Raw genomic sequence first — 11,018 nt, 5'->3', positions numbered from 1 at the left:
TATTCTCTCTTTAGTGTTTCACTCAATTTGGAGTGCTTCTTAGTCCAATAGCTCTTAAGGTGGTTGGCCCCTTTCTTCTTGACTCAAATTCTTCAAGATATGGCACCAATCCTCCTTTCCAATTCCCTATATGGCAACTCACAAACAAGGAAACAAAGAGACAAGCAATAACCAAAGACCAAAAAAAAATGAAATGAAAGCTAAACCAATAGAGTTTTAACAAGACAAATTTTCAAGGATTATTCAACAATTAAAGCAATGAAAAGCACAAAAAAGCAAGCTAGGACTCAAAGAGAAACCTAGAATGGCTCTAGAGTAGAGTAGAAAAACTAAAAAAAAAGAATCAAGAAACCTCTAGTTTTGGCACTTGTTTTCACAATAATTTTCAATTTAAATTTTAGAACTAGGATTGGTATAAAATAGGCACCAATTATAGAACAAATTTTTGAGCCAAAACAACAAGCACACTTTCCTTTCACTTTTTTTTTCCTGGACACTGATTTTTCTGCCAACTTGTGCGATTTTTCTTATTTTTTCCTTTAATCCAAATCGCTTGGTTCTTTTTTTATATTTTTTTCCAGATGTCTAGAAAATTCAGTAAAAATTTCAGCTCAAAACTCGTAGTGACCAATTCCCAGTAATTTATACAATTTTGTATGTTCAAGCTGCCAGCACCAGCGATTTCAACCTAGAAATCAAGAGTAGTGTTTATGTTGCTTAAGGCTTGGATAGTTACAATTTGTGTTTGCTTATGCTCAATTATCTTGAATAACACAATTCAAGAGAGCTTAAGACTTATTTGATTCACAAATCCAGCCACAACTCAGCACCACAACTCAACTTCATCATAGGCATCATGTAGGAAACTTAGAAAACAAAAAAAAAAGTTCAAGAACAAGACTACTTCTAGGAATTGATTTAGAACATGTTATGAACTAAATAACATGCATGAATTAGACTCAAAATTCAAAAGATAGGCTAAGAATGACAAAAATACATGAACAAATGTATCTAGAATTCAATCAACAAAATAAAAATTCAACACAAACTTAGAACATAATGTGACAATTACTATGACTAAACATGACTCTAAGACAACATGGATTAAGTGATTTACACTTAGATTTTTGTGTTTTTTTTTCTAATCAATATTTTGGAAGAAAATTTAGATCTAAAGGTTTAGCACAACAATATTATGAATTAAAAATGATAGAACCTAAAATCAACACAAAAAACATGATTCAAGAGTAGATCTACAAAATTTGAACCATAGAAATGCAAGAACAAGTGTAAATCTAAGATTTAATCGGTTTATTCTTTTGAATCTACTCTAAACAGCACCAAACCACAAGACAATGGAGTATATACAAGGAGAATAAGATGAAGAACAAGGAATTAAAGAGAATTCACCGAACAAAAAGATAGAGGAAGCAAAAGAACATCACCTAGATGAAGATGCTCTTGATACCACATGATGCAAGCTCCATTGGAGCTTGTAGGCCTAGGATCTTCTTCATAAATGGATTCCTTTGCTTCTTGGAAGATGAATGGCAGCGGAATGGAGAAGGAAGAGAGAGAGGAGACGCCACTTCAAGGAGAAGATGAGTCTAGAAGAAGCTCACCACCATAGGAGGCCATGGATAAGAGCTTGGAGGAAGAAGGAGATGAATGAAGGGAGAGGGAGAGAAGAGCACGAAATTTTGTGCTCCAAATGAGCTTTGAAATCTGAAGTTTAATATTCAAATGATCAAAGTTGAAAAAAATGCACACACATGACCTCTATTTATAGCCTAAGTGTCACACAAAATTGGAGGGAAATTCAAATTTCACTTGAATTTGAAATTGAATTTGTGGAGCCAAACTTTGGAGCCAAAATTTCACTAATTATGATTAGTGAATTTTATTTATTGTTCAGCCCACTAATCCAAGATCAATTCTAAGATCTCCACTAAGTGTGCTTAGGTGTCATGAGGCATGAAAAGCATGAAGGACATGCACAAAGTGTGACTATATGATGTGGCAATGGGGTGTAGTAAGCAAATGCTCACCTCCCCCTCTAAAATTTAATTGGATTGGGCTTCTACCAATTCAATTAAATTTATTTCCAACCACACACATCAAATATCCACTTAGTGCATGTGAAATTACAAAACTACCCCTAATACAAAAACTAGTCTAGGTGCCCTAAAATACAAGGGCTGAAAAATCCTATATTTCTAGGGTACCCTACCTACATTATGGAACCCAAAATACAAGACCCAAAATTAATGAAACCTTATTCTAATATGTACAAAGACAAGTGGGCTCGTACTTAGCCCATGGGCCCGAAATCTACCCTAAGGCTCATAAGAACCCTAGGGCCTTCTCTTGCATCTTTGGCCCATTCTACTTGGAGTCTTCTATCCAATGCCCTTGCGGGGTAGGATTGCATCAATCCTAATACTTCCTGAAACTCTTCAATAGTCGGTACCATTTGGAAGTCCCCAAACGTGAAACACCTCAACGGCTAGTCGTAGTATTGGGTGAGGGATACGACAACTTCCGTAAATACCTCCGCTGCGGTCAAATCTAGACTCTTTCCGTACACTTTGCGGAAGGCTTGCCTTTGGAGAGGTCCCATCAATCGTCCCAATTCCTTGAGGCTGGTGACATCTAGACTTTTAACCTTGACTTGATAAAACCTTTTGCTGTTTTGATTCGTCCCCATCATTTACCTAAAAAAGGGGTGGATCAAGACTCCGACATGAATGATGCAATGCGTATGCATGAAACGGAAAGAAAACAACACAAAGGGGTAATTCGCACATACGAGACCGCAGAGATCCAAATTTTAATGCTACGTTTTGGGCATGATGGCGCCTCCATGTAGCATTAAAAAGGTTACGTATTACTTTAAAGAAACCAAACGTCACTAGCAAAACTATAAACTAGTGCTATTTACAAAACAATGCATGAGAACGAATGGCACGGAGCGTGTTTGCTCTTTGCCCCTATTTGGGAACCTATAGGACAATATCTAGGGGTATCTAATAACTACTCCCCCATAATTCATAACTTACACGGCTGTTTTCTAGAGGTATCATCACTCAAGATAATAATATTGTGGCGGTATGGAATACCAGCGACAACACATTATAAAGAGAGAAAGCTCTAGACGAGGTTTCACTATTATCAAGCAAGTCGGAGACCTAGCATGATGATAGATTCACCTCCACTCCTTAAATTCCCATGAACCCGGGTATAGCGCCCCTTTTTTACTCAAACTCGTGGGTGCTTAGAATGCAGTGTAAAGAATGCGAAATAGACAACAGTTATTTACATTTTAGACATTTCAATAAATGCACACACAAAGTTTCACAAATCCATAATTCCTTAAAATAGGCCTAACTCACAAAAATAGTCCCCAGTGGAGTCGCCAACTGTCGCAACGTGCCCTTCGCAGGCGAGCGAGGCGAGGCTCACGGGTGCGATTTCCAAAGGAGGAAAGATGCGCGGAGTCGCCACCAAAGTTTATTTGTGGAAAACGTCGGAAAAACCAAAGGAAACCGGTCAAAATAAAAATTCTAAGTTCGGGAGTTATATTTATGTTTGAGGAAGGTATTAGCACCTCTCACGTTTGTCTCAAAGGACAACAACCTATTTTTTAGAATTGTGGAAATTGTGTTACCTTAACTTTTATTTCTTTTTATTTTTTGAGGTCGACAAAAGCGGAGTTTTGCTCCTACGTACCCTCCATCAAAGAGGAAATCAGACCTACGTAGTTCTTTATTTAAAGGTGAATCAAGCGATTCTTTTACTTGAAAGGTGATCACTTAAAGGGTTGGGCCTTTAAAAATGATCCATTTAACTTGATAAGAAAAAGCTGAGATAAAACTTTCAAATCCTTTTTTAGTGATTTTTTGGTGGACGAGCTTGACTTGGCGAATTGATTTTAGCCTTAGTTTCGCTTTAGTTATTTAGTCAATTCAATTAAGAATGAGAAATCCCAAAGAGAAAACGTCCGATTGATTTTTCCGCTTCATTTTACTAAAAGATATTTTTCATTATTGTATTATTATTTTACCTCTTTTTTTTATTTCCAACGTGGTTACGGCACGACCAAACGGTCGGAATTCATTTTAACCGAAATTAACGGATGATACAATTCAAATGATCGGTGGAAATTTATTTTATTTTTAGATTAGGCGAGAAATGACTTAAATAAATGACTGAAGCACGCCAAAAGGGGGTATAGAAAGCAAATGAAAACGAGAATAAAAATACATGAAACAAAATGTGGACCACCACGGGTACATAGAATGAATTGAAAAGCTCGGTTTGAGGTACTTACCCATTGAAGACTGAAGAAAACGAAGAACGAATGATGAATGTTGAAGGACGGTCGAGAATCTTCGCGTAATTACTCACGGAAACGTTATGGAAATGTTACGGAAGCGCCTCGGCTTGGATTTTCTTCACGGAAACAATTTTCCTCAGCAAATTTAAGAGAATGCGAAGTGCCAAGAAGGCTGAACCCCTTCTCCCTTCACTCCTCCCCCTATTTATAGCAAAATAGGGGAGGAGCTTGCCACCCAGCTCGCCCAGGCGAGCAAGGTTGCTTCCTCCCGAAGCAACAGCCTTCTGGAGGAAGAATCTGGAAAGCCCAAGTGAGCCTGATTGCTATTTGTACCCCCCTTTTTACTAAATGCACCCCCCTTTACCTTTTTTGGTAATTCTTTTTCCGTAACGTTACAAAAATTTACGAATTTCGTAACGATACTTATTTTCCTTCCGCAAGGTTACAAATCCTTACGGATTATGTATTTACTCTTTTTTAGCTTTCGAAGAAGTTACGAAAACTCACGGATTGCGAAAAAACACCTCCTTTCGATTTCCGTCACATTACGGAATTTTCACAGATCGCGTAAGCCTGCTTCCTTTTGATTTTCGGCACGTCTCGGGACTTCACATATTGTGCAACAAAGGGTGCCAAGTATCTCGAAGCGGCCAATCAAAGGTTGTATATCATCAAATAATAATCCCCAGACGAAATTAGGGTATGACACAAATCAAATATGATCTTTTATCCAAATCAAATCTGATATTTTATCCAAATCAAATCCAATCTGCTATCCAAATCAAGTCCAAGTTGTTATCCCAAATCAAATCTATTACTCAGTCTGTGATAATTATATTGTCTTTCCTTTTATTTTATATTACCTTGTGTGTCTAATTTGGTCCATCCAGGAACTTAAGAGTGAACACGAGTGGTAAAAGGCAAGAGGGAATACATTACACAAAAGCCTATATTGAGAGCCTCAAACACGAGTGAACTACCATCAAAGAGTGAAACACTTGAGAAGGAAAAGAGAGGGAAAAAAAGAGTGAAACACTTGAGAGGGAAAAGAGAGAAAACAAAAAGAGTGAAACACTTGAGGGCAAACAGCTTTGTTTAGCAACAAAAAGGGAGGTAAGAAGGGTGCTTTGTACGAGACAACCCCTCTATTTATTGTTTTCTCAACGTCAGATGTTGCATACTAACCCAATTGATGAATTTAAATTGCCTTTTGGTATTCAGTCTCTTCTGCAGGATTTTGATGATGTGTTTCTAACAAGTGTACCGGATAGTTTGCCACCATTGAGGGGAATTGCGCATCACATTGATCTCATTCCAGGAGCGTCCTTGCCCAATCGGCCAACTTATAGGAGCAACCCACAAGAAACTAAGGAGATTGAAAGGCAAGTGTCCGAACTCCTACGCAAAGGTTGGGTGAGAGATAGTATGAGTCCGTGCGTTGTACCTGTCATTCTAGTACCCAAGAAGGACGACTCATGGTGGATGTGTTCTGATTGTAGAGCCATAAACAACATCACCATCAAGTATAGGCATCCAATCCCCTGGTTAGATGATCTTCTTGATGAACTGTATGGTGCATGTGTGTTTTCTATAATTGATTTGAAAAGTGGCTATAATCAGATTTGAATTAGAGAGGGAGATGAATGGAAAACTGCCTTTAAAACAAAATATGGTTCGTATGAGTGGATGGTTATGCCATTTGGTTTGACTAATGCACCTAGTACTTTCATGAGATTGATGAACCATGTTTTAAGGGAATTTATTGGGAAATTTGTGGTGGTGTACTTTGATGATATTCTTATCTATAGCACTAGTCTTGATTTTCATGTTGAACATTTGCAATCTGTTTTAAGTGTGCTTAGGAAAGAAAAATTGTATGCCAACCTAGAAAAGTGCTCCTTTTTGTACTGATCATGTGGTGTTGCTGGGTTTTGTTGTTAGTGCTAAGGGAGTACAGGTGGATGTGGAAAAGGTTAAGGCCATCCAAGAATGGCCAACACCTAAGACCGTGAGTGAGGTGATGGGATTTCATGGTTTAGCAAGTTTCTATAGGAGATTTGTTAAGGATTTTAGTACATTGGTTGCACCTCTAACTGAAGTTGTTAAGAAGAATGTGGGTTTCAAATAGGGTAAGAAACAAGAAGAGGCCTTTGTTGCCCTCAAACATAGGTTAACTAATGCACCCATTCTTGCTATGCCTAATATTGCAAAATCATTTGAAATTGAGTGTGATGCGTCAAATGTGGGTATTGGGGCTGTTTTGTTGCAAGAGGGACATCCGATAGCTTATTTTAGTGAAAAGTTAGGAGCCACTGCCCTTAACTATTCAACTTATGATAAGGAATTGTATGCTTTGGTTAGAGCTTTACAAACTTGGCAGCATTACTTATTACCCAAAGAGTTTGTCATCCATAGTGATCACGAGTCCTTAAAATACTTAAAAGGCCAAGGAAAGCTTAATAAGAGGCATGCTAAGTGGGTAAAGTTTTTAGAGCAATTTCCATATGTCATCAAACATAAAAAGGGGAAAGGGAATGTAGTGGCTGATGTGTTGTCTAGGAGACATGCTTTACTTGCTATGCTTGAAACTAAACTGTTTGGTCTCGAGTCTTTGAAAGACATGTATGTGCATGATGTGGACTTTGCTGAAATTTTTGCTGCATGTGAAAAGTTTTCTGAAAATGGTTACTATAGGCATAATGGATTCTTGTTTAAAGAAAATAAATTTTGTGTGCCTAAGTGTTCCATTAGAGAGTTGCTTGTGAGTGAATCACATGAAAGGGGGGTTGATGGGACACTTTGGGATTCAAAAGACCCTGGAAATTCTACAAGAGCATTTCTTTTGGCCTCATATGAGGCGTGATGTGCATAAGTTTTGTGGTCATTGCATTGTGTGTAAACAAGCTAAATCTAAGGTTAAACCTCATGGATTGTATACTCCTTTGTCTGTTCCTGAATATCCTTGGACTGACATATCTATGGACTTTGTTTTGAGGCTGCCCAAAACCAAGAATGGAAAGGATTCTGTGTTTGTTGTTGTTGACAGGTTTTCTAAGATGACACACTTCATCCCTTGCAAGAAAGTGGATGATGCTTGTCATGTGGCTGATTTGTTTTTCAAAGAAATAGTGCGGCTTCATGGATTATCGAGGAGCATTGTCAGTGATAGGGATGCAAAATTCCTTAGTCACTTTTGGAGGACCTTGTGGGGTAAGATTGGTACTAAATTGTTGTTTTCTACTACTTGTCACCCACAAACTGATGGTCAAACTGAGGTAGTCAATAGGACTTTAGGCGCATTGCTTAGGACTGTTTTAAAGAAAAATCTTAAATATTGGGAAGCATGTTTGCCTCATGTTGAGTTTGCTTATAATCGGGTTGTCCATAGCACAACTAATTGTTCACCATTTGAGATAGTGTATGGATTTAATCCTTTGACTCCTCTTGATTTGTTGCCTATGCCTAACATTGCTATGTTTAAGCATAAGGACGCACAGGCTAAAGCTGAGTATGTGAAGAAGCTGCATGAGCAAGTGAAGGCTCAAATTGAAAAGAAAAATGCGAGCTATGCAAGGCAAGCCAACAAAAGCAGAAAGAAAGTCGTGCTTGAACTAGGTGATTGGGTTTGGGTACACCTGAGGAAGGAGAGGTTCCCAGAACACAGGAAGTCCAAGCTTCAACCTAGAGGAGACGGACCATTCCAAGTGTTGGAGAAGATCAACGACAATGCCTACAAGATTGACTTGCCTAGTGAGTATAATATAAGTGCCACTTTCAATGTGTCTGATCTATCTCTTTTTGATGCAGATGGAGGAGCCTTGGATTTGAGGACAAATCCTTTTCAAGAATGAGGGAGTGATGAGGACACAACTAAGGGCAAGGACCATGAAGCACTTGAAGGGCCCATGACCAGAGGCAGACTTAAACAAACCCAACACGCCATAGAGACAAGGCTGGTCATTTGTATAGCTGCCATTAATGATGATTGAAGGCCCAAGTGGAGAAAGATGAAGGCCCAAAGGCAGAGGCACTACCAAGACTATTAATTGTTGCTGAAGGCCCAAACTAATTTGAAGGCCCAAGTTAAATATGTTTTTAGTTATAATTTTTATTTATTGTAATTTTGGCCCAAACTGTTTAGAAGACCCATGTCTATTTTTATCTTTTTGTTCAGATACACTATAAGTATTGGTTTTTGTTTTCAATAAAGTAACTTTTGGCATTTGATAAAATTTGGTGAGAGCTTCTCTCTGGGTTCCTTGTTGAATCAATCTCAGACTTATCAAGGTAATCCTTGTGGCGTCTACCCTGACTTATCTTCCTTCATTGGAAGTGGCGTCATCCAATGCTCCGTAGCCTGTATCAAGCGATCCGCTCCTAGTCAGGTTAACATCAGTTTCTCTCCTTTCAAAACCAAGAGATCATTAATGGTCCAATGCCTTAATGCTTCTCTCCTTTCAAAAGAATCAAAAGATAATTTAATGGTCCAATGCCTTAAACGACTTTTGTTCGGTCAAAATATATCTTGCGTAAAAAGATAAAAAAACAACTTAACCAACGTTCAGTTTTGAAAGAACTACGTAGGTCTGATTTCCTCATCGCAATTGAGGATACGTAGGAGCAAGGGAAACACCCTTGTCGACCACGAAAAGATAAAAAATACAAAAGGCATAAAAAGACATAAAAACATAAAAAAGGGAAAATAAAACAAATCAAAGACATAATATTGCACACTTGGTTAAAGGCTGTCGTCCCTTGTGACGGATGCATAGGGTGCTAACACCTTCCCTGTGCGTAAAAACAACTCCCGAACCTTTCATGATTAAAGTTCATAGACCACACGTTTTGGTTTTTCTGACGTTTTCCCCAAATAAACGTTGGTGGCTACTCCGCACATTTTCCTCCCATGGAAGATGCATCCCGTAAGCCCCGCGTCGCCCTCCCGCCGAAGGGTAGGTTGCGACAGTGCCTTTCGTTGCCCCAGTGTAGGGCTCTGAGGTATCCATTGTTGTCTTTTGTCATTACCTTGTAGCAATGAAAATGAAAGAAACTGTGCAAGTTCTCAAAAATGAATTTTCAAGGACGAGAAATATTTAAAAGATTTTTAATTTTCAGATTAAGTCAAATGACTCCTGTTCTTGATAACTCACTTTTCTCTCAAAAATAAAACTTTTAAGAATGAGGTTACATGAATGTTTGTACTTCTTATTTTGATTTAAAAAACAGTCAATCAAACATTCTTTTTCTTCTTTTTTTACTTTACTAGTCGTTTATGACACCCTTACCAAACGTATAGAATGAGCACTATCTAATTGAACAGACTTGGAGATCAACTCAGGAGCGCAAGTCACTTGAGCAAAGAAACCAACAACTTACATTCACATTCCAGTGAAAGTTAAATAAGCAAAGATGTAATTGTGAGAGAATGAGATAAGGACATCAAATTTATCCATATTATTAGCATTGTGACTGTTGTTTACAGTAATGGCATAAACTTGAAAATCCTAATGAGTCATTGGAGACATCTAACAACAACCTTCAAATTTCCCTATGCATAGTGTCGCTTGCCAACGTCAGAATTCACAAGCGATTATCCTCCTCAAATTTTAGCCAACCTGCATCAATCAGATTTTGCACCTTATGTTTCAGGGTCATGCAATGCTCAATGGAATTCCCCGAAACTCCTCCATGGTAAGCACATGTTGTGTTCGAGTTGTATCTTTGAAAAAATGGAGGTTGAGGAACCTTGACAAGGGTTAGGGCTACCATTATATTATTGAGTAGATATAGGAGTAAGTTAGCATATGAAACCAGAATTGGGGTGAATTCTATAGGCTTCTTTGCTGGAAAATTCCTTCCTTGGTTGGTGTTTTGGTCTGTGTTAAGGGTGGTGTTTGGTATTGGATAATTTAGGGGTGGCCTTTGTGGATGATTAAGTGTTCTTGGTTGATAGGGTGGTGGGTAATGAGAAGGGCTAATATTGGCTGAGTATTGATATTGTTGAGCTGGTGGGAAATTTGGCCATGTAGGAATGGCAGTCACAGCAGGCTTCCTATCCATCGTCTCTGGTCACAACCAAAATGAAAATATGCATCCACGCGCATGCAAAGGGAAAGCAAAACAAGATTTACAACATAACAAATTTTAAAGAATAAAAATACTGACCCATGAACACTTTGAAAGGTTGGGAGAAGGAAGAAGAAGTGGAAAAGTATGGATTGGAGCACGATTCGTGAGGGGCTCCAATGCACCGATTTTTTTGTGTTTCCGGACAACGATGCGGCACGTTCCTTCGGAACCTTGCACTGGAGGGCGATGCGCTTGGCCTTTGTAACGACCCGCCTCGTCGCTACAGTATCCACACTCTAATATTTGATAATTTCAATTTTTATAAAAAGAACTCCCTTAATTTTTTATTATGAAAATAGAAGTGATTTTGTCACAACATAAATTCATCCAACAACACGCCATTACTTAAGTGAATATGCATAATTACATAGAAACAATAATTCGGTACAGTCATACACATAACGAAAATTAAATATGTTCATATATATAATTAAAATTCCAGTTTTACATCTTTAACTCAACAAAATAAAACTTAAAAAACCAACTACGGAGGAGTTGATTACAAAACACAACTCTCTCCCAAAATAACGCCAACGTCATCACGTCGGCTCGA

At 38.2% G+C, this 11,018-nt stretch overlaps 1 protein-coding gene across 1 annotated transcript; it reads left to right on the top strand.

The window, feature by feature from the left end:
• Nucleotides 1-5,506: 5,506 nt before the first annotated feature.
• On the top strand, nucleotides 5,507-7,199 carry LOC114410768. Its single transcript, XM_028374698.1, has 3 exons — nucleotides 5,507-5,904; nucleotides 6,278-6,449; nucleotides 6,717-7,199. The coding sequence occupies exons 1-3, from the start codon at nucleotides 5,507-5,509 to the stop codon at nucleotides 7,197-7,199; spliced, it is 1,053 nt and encodes a 350-aa protein (XP_028230499.1).
• Nucleotides 7,200-11,018: the final 3,819 nt, after the last annotated feature.

This window comes from Glycine soja, chromosome 4 (genome assembly GCF_004193775.1).
Source record: "Glycine soja cultivar W05 chromosome 4, ASM419377v2, whole genome shotgun sequence".
Taxonomy (NCBI): Eukaryota; Viridiplantae; Streptophyta; class Magnoliopsida; order Fabales; family Fabaceae; genus Glycine; species Glycine soja.
This window is presented reverse-complemented; position numbering and strand designations above follow the sequence as displayed.